The 18,999-nt window shown below is 32.8% G+C and overlaps 1 protein-coding gene across 23 annotated transcripts in view; it reads left to right on the top strand.

Moving 5' to 3' along the window:
- LOC123527871 (uncharacterized) overlaps positions 1-12,275 on the top strand; it is a 72,532-nt gene extending 60,257 nt beyond the window's left edge. For 13 of the 23 annotated variants that reach the window (XM_053519466.1, XM_053519481.1, XM_053519451.1 and 10 more), the window contains 3 exons: positions 215-360; positions 1,590-1,628; positions 9,093-12,275. In XM_053519466.1, coding sequence (XP_053375441.1) covers positions 215-360; positions 1,590-1,628; positions 9,093-9,272 — 365 coding nt within the window. In that variant the 3' untranslated portion in view covers positions 9,273-12,275. Of the gene's footprint in view, positions 1-214; positions 361-838; positions 1,032-1,589; positions 1,629-3,121; positions 3,131-5,423; positions 5,470-7,144; positions 7,162-9,092 lie in introns of all 23 variants that reach the window. The other 10 variants (XM_053519420.1, XM_053519429.1, XM_053519417.1 and 7 more) reach the window with 10 other exon arrangements.
- Positions 12,276-18,999: the final 6,724 nt, after the last annotated feature.

Here is an 18,999-nt window from a genome sequence, read left to right as displayed (position 1 = left end):
TATTGTAGACAGTAATGTTAAATTTTGTAGTCTGTTACTAAGTAGATTTTTTTGCAGACGTAACCTGAAGAAATGCAGAATTTATAATAGATGTACATTATTAACTTTCTGAATTTACAAGTAAATTGCAAATTATTTGACAATGTGATAAATAGCAGTAGGGTTTGAATACCGTGTTCCTTTGTTTAGTAGCAACATGAGTGTTACTTTTCAGTAACCAAATACCAAAAGATGTTGAAGAAGCGTATGGAGAATATAGACAATTATGTTATCCCGCCAAATGAATTTCAACTGCCATCTATACCAGAGGGCGCTATAGCAGCCTTTACCTTCTCATTGTCAGACGGTGTTAAATTGAGGGTAAATATTTCATCTTTTTCACTGATTTGACAAAACCTTCTTTGGTATGTTTTGAATCCCAATTTCTGATGCCCTCGGATGTAATATTTTGTTTATAACAACCATACATATAGATGTTTGCACCTGTTTTTTCTTGCATGTTTGAGTTAGTAACACACACTTTAGATAATGTCTACATTAATGATTTAGCTTATGATGAAAGCTGAACAGTTTTCAGGGTAATTCAATAAAGGGACATGATCAGATTCAAAATGTTCTGGAAATAAGTGCTTGAACATAACTGATGCTTGCAGTTTGACTTCTGTTTAACAATGCAGACTAAGTATATATAAAAATTAACAATTCAGCTCAATATGCATGTAAAACTCTGTCTAAATCTACAGCAAATTTGAAATTTGGAAGAACAGATATTACCATTTTTGGGAAAGTAAAAATAATTTTGGATTATTTCAGTATTTCATATTGATATGTTTTTCAGCCAGTGTCTGCCCTGTCATTATCTGACCAGGGTTCAGAACACAGTATGGCTGTGTCTCATGGACGCAACAGACGTAAGTCTAGCGTCGCAAGTTTGGGTTCAAACCAAGGTCATTCTGCCATGAGACCTGCCTTGTCTAACCTTGCTAGAGGCAGAACAAAAAGTTCTGAGAGTCTCGTCTCTTAAGTTTGTGGTGAGTCAAAGTGATATGCAAATATTTTATGCATAGAGCCAATTTGCACTAGAACTTATTTTGCAAGTTAGAAGTTGCTATACATGTGTATGCTTTAAAACAGTGATAATATAGTATGACATTGAATATATTTAACAAAGAATTATAGCGTCGATCAAAGCATTGTTAACTTGGCAACCTTTGGTAATGTGAATAAACAAAAACAGACAGACTACCTGTTTCATGCATTTTGTATGAAGTTTTTGGTTTTGATTTGCAGAGTGTTCAAGTCTGAGAATATAGAGACATAGTTACGTAACAAAGACCAATGACTATTGAAAGGATGCATTCATAAAACTGAGTATTGTACTTAAAACTACTGTAATGGGGTTTTACCTCATACTCATAGAGCAGCATTTTGTCATTGTGAAAATAATTAGCAAGAATTGTGCACAAGGGTTAATCATGAAACTGTTGTCTGTGCATAGAAAAAGAAGGGCTTACAGTAATCTCATGACTAACCCTCAAGATATACCTAAAATATTATTTAGTTTAAAAAAATTATATTGCGTTTGTCAGTACCTGGAGAGGGACGGCTTAAGTGATGATGGATACCAGGTACAATCTTTCTAATTAGTGAAGAAAAATCTATTTACTGATATTCTGCCACAGTTTCAGATGTTTCAAATCTGTGTACTTCCTGAACAAATTAATGTTTCAGTGTCTACAAATTACTTATACATTAATTAACAAAAATAACTTTAGAAACAATTTCATTTCTCCTTCTTATTACTCTACATCTTGGTACTTACACCAAAGTAATTTTTCTAACAATATGACTTTCTACCTTAATTTAAGGCATAGTACCTATCTTGAAATAAAAGTTTTAAGTGAGCCTCACCAAAAGGCTTCACAGTAAATGAATATAAGCGAGTTGGAGAAATATACTCGAACTTATCATTTAATTTTGAAGTTGCATTAGTTAAATCTGCATGAACCATAGTATTTTATCTGGCAAACACAGAATACAGCCTGGATATGGCATAATGGAAACATAATCATGTCTAGAATAAATAGAAATGAGCCGTGCCATGAGAAAACCAACATAGTGGGTTTGCGACCAGCATGGATCCAGACCAGCCTGCGCATCCGCGCAATCTGGTCAGGATCCATGCTGTTCGCTAACAGTTTCTCTAATTCCAATAGGCTTTGAAAGCGAACAGCATGGATCCTGACCAGACTGTGTGGATGCGCAGGCTGGTCTGGATCCATGCTGGTCACAAAGCCACTATGTTGGTTTTCCCATGGCACGGCTCAAATGTGTGTTAAAAGATAAAACCAGAAATATTTCTGTCTTTCTAAAGATAATGAATATTATATCATAACAAAAATGTTAGTATGTGAAAAATAAAAAGAATGTCATAATATCAGCTAGAAATCTAATGGTTCTCTGTAATCATATGCAAATATCTCAAAAATAAGTACAAAGGCCTGTACATTGCACTTGACCGTATGATAGCAGATAATTGAGTTTACAAGAATTGTGAAAAGTTTTATTAAAATCTACATTTCTGTATGCAAAAATGTCATCAGAATTGCAAGCTCATTAGGAAAACTTTATTGAAAATCAAATCAGCCTAGCAAACAAAAAAATCAAGCACACAACCTGATCTCTTTTAATGGCTTAATTTTGTTAAAATACCATGATGCATCAAAATCATACTTGTAGGAAAAATTTATCTGAACTCGCAGAATTACATTGAGTATGCTTTAAAAAGGATTAAGTCTATTTCATAGACTACTAAGTATATACTGTCAGTTAGAAGTGTTCATTACAAATTGAAATTTCTGCATTGCCACAGTTAATATGTGCTGGAAACCCCATACTTCATAGCCAGAACAATTTGAATGCCTAAAAGATGCTTTAGATTATGTTTTACTGTGTGCAGTGTACAGTTTAGAAATGCAGTAAATTGTTCAGTTACACTGTGCAACCTGTATAAAATCAGAAAAAAAGTAGGCAGACAGCTATTTTGAAACAAGGACAGACACAATCTAGAGACTGTAAATTAAATGGACTAACTTGTATTTTCTTACTTGTTGACTTATAGGAAGATGCTGTAAGTATATTAATGTATACTCCCAGATGTATAGACTGTACTTTTTGTTTACCGTCTTATATTGTTGCTGTTTACTGTCTTATTGTATACTGTGGTTTTGGGATTTGCATGTCTTATATAAAAAGAAGCTTCCAGTAATTTATGTATTGCAATAAAACTGTTACATATTTCAGTCAGATGTTTGTTTTGAAAAAAAAAATGTAATGCTTTATTGCATTCTAAGGAAATATTTTTTTTTTACCCTTATTAAACATGTGCTATGTAAATTGTTTTGATTAGATTTATTTCTGAAAATATGGTGATTTTGAAAAGTTTTTAAAGATGTGTTACTAAGGAAATATTCAATTAATTTATGCCATACCCATATATATGGCAGTGATATGATTATTTATAGTATCCACTTATTCATTTGAAAAAGGGTCTAATTAAATGTCCCCTTTTGCAAAATGCAATTTCCCAGACAGCATTTATTGCATTGCGGGGATGGTATTTGGTATCCATTTTTAGGCATATTTTGAAATTAATACTCATTTTAACAACAATTTAGAGAACATTTTTGCTTTTGTATTTTGTATTTTGAATTTTATTACTTTACCTAGATGTCATTTTAAAAACAATTATAAATTCTAAGTATATTTTCAGCTCACCTGTCACAAAGTGACAAGGTGAGCTTTTGTGATCACGTTGCGTGCGTCCGTAAACTTTTGCTTGTGACCACTCTAGAGGTCACATTTTTAATGGGATCTTTATGAAAGTTGGTCAGAATGTTCATATTGATGATATTTAGGCCAAGTTCGAAATTGGGTTAACTGCGGTCAAAAACTAGGTCAGTAGGTCAATTAATAGAAAAACCTTGTGACCTCTCTAGAGGCTGTACTTTTCAATGGATCTTCATGAAAATTGGTCAGAATGTTCACCTTGATGGTATCTAGATCAAGTACAAAACTGGGTCACGTGCCGTCAAAAACTAGGTCAGTAGGTCAAATAATAGAAAAACCTTGTGACCTCTCTAGAGGCCATATTTTTCATTGGATCTGTATGAAAATTGGTCAGAACGTTTACCTTAATGATATCTAGGTCAGGTTCGAAACTGGGTTACGTGCCATCAAAAACTAGGTCAGTAGGTCAAATAATAGAAAAACCTTGTGACATCTCTAGAGGCCATATTTTTCATGGGATCTTCATGAAAATTAGTCAGAATGTTTACCTTGATGATATCTAGGTCAAGTTCGAAACTGGGTCACATGCCATCAGAAACTAGGTGAGTAGGTCAAATAATAAAAAAAAACCTTGTGACCTCTCTAGAGGCCATATTTGTCATGGAATCTGTATGAAAGTTGGTCTGAATATTTATCTTGATGATATCTAGATCAAATTCGAAAATGGGTCAACTGTGGTCAAAAACTAGGTCAGTAGGTCTAAAAATAGAAAAACCTTTTGACCACTCTAGAGGCCATATTTTTCAATGGATCTTAATGAAAATTTGTCTGACTGTTCACCTTGAGGATATCTAGATAAAATTTGAAACTGGGTCACATGTGGTCAAAACTAGGTCAGTAGATATAAAAATAGAAAAACCTTGTGACCTCTCTAGAGGCCATACTCTTCATGAGATCTTCATGAAATTTGGTGAGAATGTTCGCCTTGATAATATCTAGGACAAGTTCAAAACTTGGTCATGTGCCTTCAAAAACTAGGTCATTAGGTCAAATAATAGAAAAACCTTGTGACCTCTCTAGAAGCCATATTTTACAATGGATCTTCATAAAAATAGGGTCATGTGGAGACAGGTGAGTGATTCAGGACCATCATGGTCCTCTTGTTCAAAGGTGTGAGGAAGTAAAGAAAGTGAAGAACAGAAAGTGTATTAATATTTCCAATGGATGATGAATACAGAATATATTTATACATTTCTGTTTCACTTAAAAATACTTGAAAAATGTGCAGGTTCATATTAGGAAAAGGAAGATAATTTATGTTTTTGTATGTGTTTTAATTGCTTTTGAAAATGTCACTCATGGTATTTCTATATTTATTCAGAATCTTTATTTTATTCTCTTATCATTTCTATATATAGTGTAGTTCTAATTTCTATTAAAATGCCTACAGGATTATTGGGTGAGTTCTCAAGCACAACTTTGTCTAGCTTAGATTTTTGAACACAAGTTTTGTTTATTCTTAAGATTGAAAAATGCAGAGCACATTTTTGAGTGTGCAGAAAAGCAAAATATATAAGTCAGGTAAGGTATTGATATTCATCCTTTGTTTAAAGATTTTATTTTTGCATAAACAGGAGGATTCATTTATGGAAAACAACAAAGTCTGGTAGAGCATTATGGGTAATAGTCTACTCCGATTGTTTGGGTGCATGCTTATAATTTGTAAAACCATGAAGCTTACTAAAGTCATATTCATTTATTTTAGAAGGGTCAAGGTCATAGATATAACTTTCACCATGATGCTTAATTCAAGCTTAAGACAAAATGCTTAAAATGATGCTTAATGTTGGCTTTGATAACTTAAAACTAATCAGCCTGGCATGTTCAGAACTCATTTATTGTTTAAGCAGATAATTTAACTACAGTTTAATATGTTTGTAGGAAATTAGTATTTTTAAAATTTCTTTCTATATTAGTTTCAAAAGTAAGGTCTGTTGATAGTTTATTGTTGTAATTGTTTCAATTTACAGCATTCAGACACTGCATCGGATATATCAAATGTACGCTTTACTTATATTATCCTATATTGGTTGGGTACTTAGATTACATTTTGTGGAAACTTTAGTAATTACTTCCCTTAGCTTTAATGTTAGACACATCCCCAAAGTTCTGAACTAGTGTTACTAAGCAGCCCAATAGTGCTATATACCTCGTAATAAAATGCTTTTAGGACATCAACACTAAGTATTTGTTTCATACGCTGTTTTGTTTGAACATCAAATATTTGTTAAATTAGGAGTTAAAATTGTTTTATTTGAAATATAATTTCATGCCTTTTTCTCACATTTCAGTTGTAGCACAATATTATAGATTTTGGTGTTGTTCTGTTTTAGTTTCTTGTTCTTAATTTTTTTCTTAAGAGGAGTTAAATGGGTAGGAAGAAGACAGACTAGCTCTAATTTTAACCAAAGTGTTTTGGGGTCTTCAAAAATCATGAGTTGAATTACTTCCCCTTTCCTTCTTTACAAGGGCTGGGGAAATATTAATGAAGGTAGCATTACTATTTTTACTAAGTTTCTTTTAAGTTTATGGAGTTGTAAAACTGTCTGATATATTGCTTGTTGATGCATTTGCAAATTTGTGCTTTATTGCTTTTGGTTTTAGCAAAGAAGTATAAAATAGACAGAATGGCAACAGGAGATAATCTCGCGTAAGCTCGTGTCAGTGTGATATCTTATTGAAGAGTTTGCTGACTTGATCACTCGTTATCAAATCAACAGACGCTTATTAAAGTATTACACTGGCGATAATAAACCGTATCGGGTCCAATTTTCAAACGACAACTGTTGATTTCCCAGACTTCAAATCATAAATTCATTTCTTTCCCAAGTAGAAAATACTAATAACATTAAAAAAAACACCATTATCATTATAAACAAAAGATCTGATAGAAAGTTTTTCATGACACAAAGTTTTTTCCTTCTGCTGTCTGTTTCATACACCGGTAAAACAAGATCTCATTCAGTTCCCACGTGATGTTGGCGAGATTGCTCTATATGCCCTTCAAGTAGCTCTTTGGTTTTAGACATTCATTTTGCTGACTGATGATAGTGAAATGTCATAAAAATGCAAATCACCTGTCTAAATATTTATTATAAGTAATACATAATAATAGTAATAGTTTTGAACAAATGATTTTGTTTTCTCTGCAACAGCATTGTAGGATGATTTAACATTTGTAGAAATTAAAACAGTCATTAGTCAAATGACATTTTTTATTTGAATAATTTATTTATTGAGTTTGCTGATTTGGGAGATAATTTTATATAAACATATTTCATTTTTGATCCCTCAGTGAATATTATAAAAAAGGTAAGTATGAAACAAAGGAGGAAGGTAGCAAGTATAGTGTTCGGTACTGTAGTCATATGATACTCTAGCTGGTCATGTGATATTGTATCTGGTCATGTGATATTGTAGCTGGTCATATGATTCTATTGCTATATGGTATGACTGTGTGCATATTCAAAATATTCCTTTCTTTTTTCTCTCTTATTTCTTTCCTAGGGTCATGTAGTAAACTGTTGTTTCGTTCGAAAAGTGACATCACTGTTCATCTGATAAATCTTTAAGATACTTTATGTGACAGCAGTTTATCTGAAAAGAGGAACATTTTTAAAATTAGTTTGTTTTTTTAAATTTCAGATTCCTTAAATGACAGGGTCCATTACTTTTAAAAGTGTTAGTTAATCACACAAAAAACTTCTAGAAATATGTGATTTACCTAAATTTGACTTTCTCAATGTCTTCAGTCTAGCGATATTCTGTCTTTTTCTTCCTGAGTAAAATCTTTCTTTTTCATTATTCACTGCAAATGCATTTTTGCTTAGCAAATACTTTATGAGGTGGACACAAGACCGATTAATATTTGATGGAAATGTTTGAAAACACTTTAATGTGTATTTATTATGTATCACTTTCTCAATTTGGAGACAAAATGAATTATATTTTTTACCTTCCATATTCTTAATTTTCTAAAAAACCTGCCTTAAATATCAAGATTAAATGTATGGGGACTTGGGTAGATACATGGTTGTTTTTTTTTTTTTAAAAAAAAAGACCTTCTAGTCTAAATTTCATTTTATCATAATTTTGAGCAGTAAAAGAAGATTTTTAAATAGAAACTATTGAATTTAAATTATAATTCTCTAGTCTGTATAAGAACATTATTTTGACAAGACTAAGCAGTTTTATAATAATGATTGCAGGAAAATTAAATGGGTGACACTGTTGTGTTCTTAAGGCTTATTATGCTTGAAAGTACCAAGTATTCTTGTGTATATGGATCTTTACACTGCAGCGTGTTGTATATATTGAGGTGATGGTCTTATAGCATTGTACACACCAACAGTAGATCAGATGATTTGTAAAATTCATTGCTTTTTTTTTATAAAGACATATGTGAAATATCACCTTAAAACATAATCAATATCTGATAAATAAATTAATAATATTTTTGGTAAGACTAATGCAGATAGAGAGAACCATCATTAACAAATAACACAAAGTCCTCAACAGTTCATACAACTGTAAATGTTATCTGCATATATATACTGTATATTCCTAATATGCTTGTACATAGTTTGAAAATATATGGGAAGCAAAAATTGATACCTTTGCTAAAATGTCCTGCATGCCGTAGGTTTGTAACAAAGATAATTGTCTCACAGGAAATAATTATTTGCCATATTTATCTTACACTGGCAAAATTTGGCAATCTTTTTGCCCCAAAAAATATATCATTGTGTTTGTATAGCCACTGCTTATTACCTATATTTGTATTCATACAAGCAGCTATACAGCCTTGCCATCATTATCATCATTTGCTTCATATAAATATGGTAAATGCTTCTTGGTGACTGCTCACTATGGTAACTGCTTGGATGTCACTGTTGCTAGGTGTTTGTGGAACCAAATTTTAACATTTATCTAAAAGAGTGGTAACAAGTTGTCACTTCTTAAAAAGAGAATAAAAAGTACTGTAAAATAAAAAATCTCATTGAAACTGAGGAGACAAACAAATGTTTCTTAATGAAACTATTTATAGACTGTAGAATATGATATTCTTTTGGAATGTCTTTAAGATACCTTTAAATTTAATAAATGTATTTCCTTCAAACTGCTGCTTTGTAAAATTACCACTCACGCCACAAGAGCAAAATGTTTTATTGTATCTTGGTAAGAAATAAATAAAGTCCATGTTTCACTGTATTGTATCGGCTCACTTTCAAAATTTGTTTCAGGAGCTGACACAAGGAGAGGAAAACAATTTAGCGTATGTGATGGACTCAAGTACTCGTAGCAGTAAGGCTGACTTACATCCGGGAAAACATCGAACCAGCATCGGTACCTCAAATAACCCAACAGGTACCAGTAGCACTTCCTCCAAGAAAGAATCCAGCTCATTGTCGGCAAAATCATGATGCTTCAGCATGATAATACTCAATAAAAATTTGCGTCTGCTACATCAGGAAACTGTCGTCTGCTTCATCAGGAAATTATCATCTGCTCCATCTAAAGATTGAATTCTGCTTCATAGAGGAATTGTTGCCTGTTTCTGCTGTGCTTCAAAGAGAAACTAAAGAATGTTTTATCAGCTGTGCTTCAAAGAGAAACTAAAGAATGTTTTACCAGCTGTGCTTCAAAGAGAAACTAAATAATGTTTTATCAGCTGTGCTTCAAAGAGAAACTAAAGAATGTTTTACCAGCTGTGCTTCAAAGAGAAACTAAAGAATGTTTTATCAGCTGCTTCTTAAAAAGCTGTAGTCTGCTTCACCAAAACTGTTAATACCTGCTTTATAAAACTTTTTCAAATTCTAGCTGAATCTTTTATATTTTTGCTCATATGTATTGGTTTTCATGAAATAGAATAACAAGAAAAGATTAATTTACTTAAGGAGGTAGGTTACCTTCATATTTGTATGTGCGCATGTCCAACCGGAAGCTAATGTGACGATTTACGACGACGTTTACGACAAACTAAATGTGTTTGTATATTCATTCTTCTGAAAAAAAATCATGAATTTGTCTTCGATCTGATGCTTTATGGTTTAATAATGCAGAAATAATGAATAAATTGCCGCAGAAACGCTTCAAAACAATGCTGCCTTAAAATGACGTCATTGACGTCATGACGTTACGTGTCAGTTACCGCGCAAAATTAATAGTTTTTATCTTGAAAGTACGTAATTCTGTACATTTTCTTTATTTTAACTATTTTCCAATAACCATTATTTGCTGAAATATTTTTTATGAGTCTTTTGCTCTGAATAATAATCAATATTTTGCTTCTTTTATGTAGTTATATTGAAATGTTATGCGGAATGTAAGAAAATGGATGACGGCAACCCATGTTATTTGGAATATAGTTGGGTGAAAGGTTACTTGTTACGGCCATTTTCAAATAAAAAGTCTAGCAGTTTGATTTGTAATACCTATTTTTCAGGTTCCATTGATAATTTGTTACTTACATACTAAAACTAAGATCTAAAATTGTTCAAATTTCAGTAGAAAATTGTGGTTTCTTGAATTGAATTGATGTTACCATGGAAACGAAGCCCGTGACCTATGTATCTAAATGTAAAATTCAAAAGCGTTGACACTGGTCTATTTAAGAAACACAGCTTCGGCTTTTTATTTTCATTTCAACAATATCCATGAGAATAATAGCAGCACGCTGAACGATTTTTCCATGAAAAATGACAGACGAGGGGTACTGCTGTACGTATTCTAAACTGTGAAATTTGTTTGAATAAATGCAAATAACACGAAAATGTAACCTACGTTAGAAATAATATGTTTTAAAGCTACATCAACTAGAAAGATAATCTTAATAAATATTTTTTTTAAAGAAATTACGACAAACAGCAAGATATAAGCTAATTTAAACATCTCTGTTGCCATGGTTACTTTAAAATTTAAGAAAAATAGTGTACCATGTAAAGTGCTTGGTATTTTGCTAATAATATTACCCAAATATTTAATGTTGGTCATTAACAGAATGGCACTGAAGCCGTCGAAAACCCCTATTTTTATACATAGTTGTTTAAAAATGAGAGAAAATGCGTTACCATGGAAACACGAGCCCCGCGACATATACATTTTAGGCTTATATTAGAAAGATAACGTGCATACCAGTAAAATTATCAATTATGCAGACTTCTACGGATATCAATGAAACTAAAATACACTGAAAAGTGTTAAATATCCGTATTTTCCTTCTTCTTTCAATATGAAATACCTTTGGAGGGTCATGTTCTTCAAACCTGGATAAAAATTGAACTTGAAGGGACAGAGACAAACGAAATTGAGATTGTAGCAGTTAAAACTTCATATTACACGAAATACAAAAACATGCTGCGGTTCAACAAATTTGAATTTACCCTTGTAACAAGGTATCCTACCTCCTTAAGATACTTTCAGAGTAACTGGAAATATTTTTGCTATATGTATTTCAACACAGTTTTTTTTAAACAAGCAGTTACATAATTTAATTTAAAACTATGTCATTTTGTGTATAGTCCAATTCAAAATGAAGGTTATAGGCTTGGAAAATAAGGTAAATGTATAGTGCTGTCCAGCTTTAGCAGCTGCTGTTAGTTTTTATTGATAAAATCTCCTTAAACTTTGTTGGAAAGATCATTTTGAATCTGACTGTAAACTTGAAAATTAAATGGTCATTTATTTAAGTTGTTATTGTTCATATATATTATTTTATTGTTTTCAACTTTCTGAGATGTCAAGACATACCTTAATAATATTTAGATATTTCAAAGTTGTTCAGGGTACATTTTTACTACAAAGTGATGATAAACTAAACTGTGATATACATTATATTACAATTTGTTAAATATAGTACTTAAAGCATTATTATTAACTTTATCATATATATTATTCCTTCAATATTAATTTTTTAGGGAGAAGATACGTGATTTTTGTGATCACTGGATCATATTGTTAACCCTTTACAATGGTTCTGCCTTTGCCACCAGTGCAGACCAGATCAGCCAGCAGTCTGATCATGGTCTGCGCTGTTTGCCATTCAGTCAGTATCTTTTTGGTAAGCACCCCTTTTAACAGTTAATGGTACTGTCCAAATTGAAAGATGGACAAGTTCATTATAGAAATTTAGGGTAAGGGTTAAGAAACAAGAAATATTGAGTGATTTTTGAACAAATGTGATACATTTTCAGCATTTTCCACAAACTCTAACTTATTTAAATATTTATAGAGCCATAATCCATGATTATATTAGCATTTTCTGTCTCTTGTCCAACCTTCTTTCAGCTATAAAAACTAGTATGTGCAGTTTGTTTTTATAGACATGAAATTGTGAATATAATATTATGTATTGTATATTTTTACATGTCTTAAAGTATGCTGTTATTTTTTTGGTCAAAATTTTTCACAATAAATAAATGTGAGGATTCATTTGTCAGTTATACTTAGTAGTATAAGAAATACTGACCCAAGAGAAGTGGTTTGTGCTGTGTCCATTTGTTCAGGTAAAGTAACATTTCAGACAGATAGACAAATATCCTTATTTTCCCCCAATGTAAACATTGTACAATATAAGGATATGCTGTATCCAAATAAGAAGAAACATTAAACCTCCGGGGAACACTTTAACCTCTGATGAATATTTTGTATTAATGGAAGATTCAAGTGTACCATATATACCATAAACATAAAAATATTATTTGTAATTTTGCACTTTATACTATTTTTTTTTTTATTGCATTATGTAAAAAAATGTATGATTTGCATACCTTTACCATAAGTAATAAGCGACTACATGAGGCGGGGTCTTGGAATATCATTCCAGTCGGATATTGACCAAGCTACCTGGTAGCCAAAATACATTTTCTGCTTTTCAGTTAAGTACTGTCAGAGAGGTACAATGTGAATTATTTTTGACAATGATGTATCCGATGTCTGTTGTCCAGCGTTAGCTTTTTGCTTTAAAGGACTTCTCCTAAATCACATGATGTATTTTCACCAAATTGTAGGATCATCACCAGACTTGGTTAAATACCTTTTAACGACTTGATCTCATGAACCAATGGATGGATCTTCATCAAACTTGATCAGTAGGAACATTAGAAGGTCTTCTCCCAATTTTGTTCACATTTATTTTAATAATCTGTTCACCAAACTTGGTTAATAGCAAAATCATAGAGTCGAGATCCTCTTTAGGTGAGCGCTTAGGCCCACGAGTTTAATTGAAGTTGATGAAACTTGGCCTGAATGTTCCCTGCATAAACCTCTACCAAATTGTTCAAAGAATTCCATTCCATGCAGAATTCTGCTTGCCATGGCAACCAAATGGAAAAACTTTATAACTCTTCTCTGAAACAAGGCCAAGAACTTTGATCTTTGGCTGGCGGCATTGTGTGGTTGTCCTCTGCCAACTGTTAAAATTGTGTCCTTTGGGTTAAAATTAATCCCGCTTAAGGGTTCACTTGTTTTATGGGTATACATATAAGAAAAACTTGAAAATTTTCTTTACTAAAATCGTAAGACCCATCGCTTGAATATTTTGGCTTGTAGCTTGTAAATCCATCAAGTGGTTCATGAGAAGAAATAGTTTAGAGCTATTTTTAAGGTCGCGATGACTTTGAGCTGAAATATGGTTTCCAATAGGTATGTGAAGAATGCTTTGGCCTACAGTTGACAAACTTCATAGGACGACTGTCTGTGGGGAGTTGAAGACCCTTCTGTTTTGGGGACAGGGTCGGGGGGTCGGTAGGTTAAAGGTAAAGGTTACAATGACCTTGAGAAGGAAAAGGGTTAACGTTTAATGAGTAAAGAATACCTTTGGCCTACAGTCTTCAAACTTCATGCCTGTGGTCAGTAGATAAATATATTACTTTGGGGGGTCAGTAGGTTAAAGGTCTAGGTCACCTGGACCTGGACACTGAAAATGGTTTCAACTTGATAACTAAAGAATGCGTTGACCTACAGTCCACAAACTTCATAGGATGATTACTTGTGGTCTGTGAATAATTGTTATTATGTTGGGAGTTAGTAGGTCAAAGAGCAAGGTCATAGAGATTTGGAGAGACCATTATGGGGGCATATATGTTTTACAAACAGCTATTGCTACCTATTGACTTTTCAATCACATAATGCCATACTGATGTTATTGTTGTATCCACTATATAAATAAAACTAGTTATTAATAAATAGTATTAAATTAAGCCCATATGGAACATTAAAAATAGCATGTTTCAAGTACCTGTGTGACAGACTGTCCACCAAGATAAATAATTTTCTGGAGGGAACCTGTATTAAATACATTGCAATACTCACTTCACTTGTCCTTGGTAAAATATTATGATGTCAGTAGGACTGTAGAAAGTAGATTTAATCTGATTTTAACATTTTGATGGTTAAGAATAGAAGATGATCTGAAGTAATTGTTAAGTAGTTTTTGTTGAGCAGTTTTGCCTGAATAAATTTATTCTATTATAACAGTATAAATAACAACAGATGAGGCCATAGTTCTGAGTCTAAGTTTATACCATAAACTACTTTAAATTTTCTGTTGAAAAGTTTCTGCAGATGTTACTGGAATTTCTTCTCAATATAGCTCCTGTTACTGCAAAAGAAGTCATTTCCAGCAAGTTGTATATTTTGTAATTTTGAGTATATGACTCAGCCCGAAGAGTGTTGATGAATATTGGCTCCTGATGTAAAGTTTCATCACAGTGTATAGTCCATACAGAAAATTTAACAAAAATATGCATGTTTTAAGTACCCAGGTGTCACACTGTCAAACAACATAAATTCTGTAGAAGACCTATGTTAAAAAATGTTTTAAACTTTGTTCTTGTTGAAATATCATCGTCATTGTGACTGTAGAATGTAGACTTAATCTGATGTGAAAATTTAACTGATTAGGAATAAAAGTGTTACATGGATGATGATATGTCTGTAAATGAATTAACAGCTTAAAAACAACTGATGAAACCATAGCTTTGAGTGTTCCAAGTCTAATGCAGAGTCAAGAATTTTGCCAGCAGACTACTTTAAATGTTCTGTTGTAGGCCTAAATTGATATGTTACTGAAACTTCTTCACAATATAACTCATTACTGTAATAGAAGTGAATTCTAGCAAATTGAATATTTTGTGATTTTCAGTGTATCACTTTCAACCTGAAAGAGTGTTGAAGCTCCTGGTGTTTGTACTGCAGCTTTTTAAGACAGTTTTAACGTAGAGATATTGTTGGTTAATATCTGCAAATACTAGCATTCCAAGGTATTAGTTGTTTAAACTGTGTCTGTCACCCTTTCCTTAACCAGAGTATAACTTAAACAAGAGCTGTCACAGGAGACAGCGTGCGCGACTGTTGTTTAAACTGTGTCTGTCACCCTTTCCTTAACCAGAGTATAACTTAAACAAGAGCTGTTACAGGAGACAGCGCGCTCGACTGGGCACATCTGAGGAAACTAGAGCTGTCACTGGAGTGTTTAATGACTCCAATTGTGGATGAAGATATTGCACAATAGCCCGAGTCTATGTCAAAAATATCAACTTAAAGTAATAAGAGAGGTAAAGATAAAATGTATCAAAACACTATATAAGTATATCCTAAGCAAAAAGGGGCATAATTCATTAAATACTGGTGCCAGAGTTATGCACCTTGCGTCATATGGTGTGGGTGATGATGTTGAACAACTGTTTTAAGTTTGAATCAAATCCATTCAGTAATAACAGAGACAGAGTGAAACTGCATCAAAACTTTAACCTAAAATTCTAAGTAAAAACGGGAAATAATTCATGAAAAATTGGTCCCAGAGTTATGCACGTTGTGTCATATGATAAGGGTAATGATGTTGAACAACTGTTTAAGTTTGAATCAGATCCATTCAGTAATAACAGAGATAGAGTGAAAGTGCATAAAACTTTATCCAAAAATTCTAAGTAAAAGGGGGAATAATTCATGAAAAATTGTGCCAGAGTTATGCATCTTGAATCAAATCCATTCAGAAATAACAGCGGTAGAGTGAAAGTGCATCAAAACTTTAACCTGAAAATCTAAGTGGAAAGGGGGGATAATTCATGAAATATTGGTGCCAGAGTTATGGCCCTTATGTCAGATGATGTGGATGATGATGAGGAATAAGTATTTCAAGTTTGAATCAAATCCATCAAGTAATTACAGAAATAAGTTGAAAAGAGAAAGTGTAAAAAAACTTTAACCAAGGTGGGGTTGCGGAAAGATGCCGACACCGACGCAGGGTCGAGTAGGATAGCTCTCCTTATACTTCGTATAGCCGAGCTAAAAAAGTACGTTTTAGGTTTTAACTTAAACTTTGAACCCATAACAAGTGCAGAGTGCAAGAACTGTTATTCTACCTCTAGTCATGGCAGAGTTATGTACACCCTTTCAACTGGTAACAAGCAGCTTGTCCAGGGTAAAACTTCTTATAAATGTACTTAAAAGATTCAACCTGGGTAATAGATACATGCTGATGTGATGAATGCAATAAGACACCTTCGAAGTAACTCAAACTGTTACTCTGGGAGAGTGATTGCCATGCACATTATTATAACATTTTGCTTCATAAACAACATGGCTTTCTAGCACTTCACCAATTTCAGTGGAATTTTGAAGTTGTACCAAGTCTATGTCTGTGTTGAAAACTGCTTTTTAAGGCCTATGCTATTTTGAAATTATGAATTAGGTGGGTGGGGTACATGATATTATTTCTGATGAATTTCGAAGTTACTGTAAAACAAACGTTATTCCAATGTGACAATACATCAAAACCATGAAGTGCTGAACTCTTACTTTAATTTAAAAAGTAAAGTGGGAAAAAGTATCAGTATGTTCGTGTCACAATTTTCGGGGTAAGTATTCTATGTCATCATGCATAACTGCGAAAAACGATAACATACATAATAAAGCTAAACTATCCGTTTAAATGAGCTGAGAGCTATTTTTCTATTTCAGTTTATTACTTTTCTAAAAAACACATTACAATTTACCAGGTGTTGGCAAAATTTGTCATTTTTGTGCACATACCTTTACACATGAAAGAAGTCCGAACTATAGGTATGGTGCGCGAGAGGGAATTTTATAGGTAGATAAAATTATTTATGTCATTGTTGTACATTTGGAGCAAATCGGTCCTATTCTGAAATATGTTAATTTATATACTACGGTAAAGCCGATCAATGAATTCCTTTTATACCGTTGAACCAATCGAGAAACAGCATCTTCCTTCTTCGTCAGCATTCAAGAGTGAATAGCACGCTTCTTTCTTTAATTTTATTTTGGCTAATTTCTGGTTTTATCTAACTACAACATCCTATTCCACCTCCTCTTTCAAGTGACAATTTTCTAATTTTGAAAGATTTCTCTTAATATGCAAGTTCATCTACATTTCTTGATATGCTTTCGGCGGTTATATCCGCCCTAATATGTGAATACATGTATATATATTTGTTATGGTATTGGGCTGTAACTCCATTCAGATATGAGCACATATACGTTTTTTAATGTATTGTTTTGCAAAAGCGGTATTTTTCGCCCAGATATGTGAAAATATATATTTGTTAAGCGGTATTTTTCGCCCAGATATGTGAAAATATATATTTGTTAAGGTATTGTTCGGCAAAATAAATATTGCCCTTTTTCAGTCAACACTTAGTTCACTCTTATATTTTCCCATACATAGTCCTCAGGGTCAGTGCTTCGTTGTGAACAGATGCACATAAATAACTTTATCATAAGTCCGCAAAGTGCAACAAAAGAAATAGCAGTATTAATTTTGTAATAATATTATTTATTTACAAGGTATATCTGACAGATATCGGGAATTCAAACTTTAGGAAGCTGCATTTTCAAGTACCTGAATTTTTCCACTTTGGTTAAAAAGAGGGTTTTTATTACAATAGATAATGACTGACTATAGAACCTAATAACTGAAATGATTGTTATATAGCGCATTTACATGATTCATTTCATATGAAACAAATGAAAGTTACACCAACATTTGTATCTATAATTAGTCCATTTTTATACAGAAACATTTTCATATAACAAGAGCTGTCTGTAAGACAGCGAGCTCCACTATTCGGGGATTTGACAGTAAAATGAATAAATATATTTACCTTTACCCTTTATACAATAGGAATATATTTCTTTTACCTGTAAGATTAAAGCATTAACCCCTCGTGAAAAATAATGCATGTGGTGTTCACTGTTGATATCCTTTCCGCAGCCTTAACGTACTAAAACGTATTAGCGACTGACGGCCCTTTCACGCTTCCGTAGAAACAACATTTATTACACGAAACTTATTTTGAAAATATTTCTGAAATGTCTAGGTCTGCAGCTCTCAAATACTGTTATATCTTACATCTGAGGCATATACTGACACTCTCAGACAACATCAAAAATGACATTTTGAGCGATTTGATGAAGTTCCAAAAGTATCAATGTACCCTTGGTCCGTTACGGACCCCTGTGGGATTTCTGTTTATCCAGAGCTCAAATATTTTTTCATAGATTAAAAGCTGACATGCTGTACTAAAGCCCAGGTAATTTCAATTCGTAATAAAGTGCTGAAAATTGGCTCCCCAATAGCCAAAAAAAAAAAAAAAAAAAAAGTCCACGCGTATACATTTAGACGGGGTGACCCCTGCGCGTGACCCCTGACTATCTATGAATCGAAATGCGGCTTTCGTTTTCAAGTTTAGCATTTCTACTTTCATTTTATTTACTTCCGGAAATAGCTGAAGGTCGAGTGACGTCACTTTCTGTGTTGTCAAAAACATACATATGCCTGGCGAGATTGCATAAATATGTGTTGGCCGTCCTAAGGATATATATTGTAATATTATATTTTGACGTTACACTGAAACAAACAAACCCTTTTTGCATATTCATTTATATAAAACAAACAAACAAAAACGGGAACAATGTTTATTTTGTTTGATTTAGAGTAACACCGAAACGACACAATGAACTTTTCCCAGGTTTTATTGGTGGGGAAAAGGTCCAGGGGTCTTTCCAGACATTTTTGAGGCTCAGACTAGTACCTAGATCAAGACACTAACCTCAGTTGGATGGCTTCCTTACGTAAAAGATCACACCTCAAGTGGGTTTTTATTCCCACGTTGGTGATGGGCGAGGAAT

This window comes from Mercenaria mercenaria, chromosome 1 (assembly GCF_021730395.1).
Source record: "Mercenaria mercenaria strain notata chromosome 1, MADL_Memer_1, whole genome shotgun sequence".
In the NCBI taxonomy this organism is placed as follows: Eukaryota; Metazoa; Mollusca; class Bivalvia; order Venerida; family Veneridae; genus Mercenaria; species Mercenaria mercenaria.
Note: the sequence above shows the minus strand (reverse complement) of the source record. Positions and strands in the feature narration are given on the sequence as shown.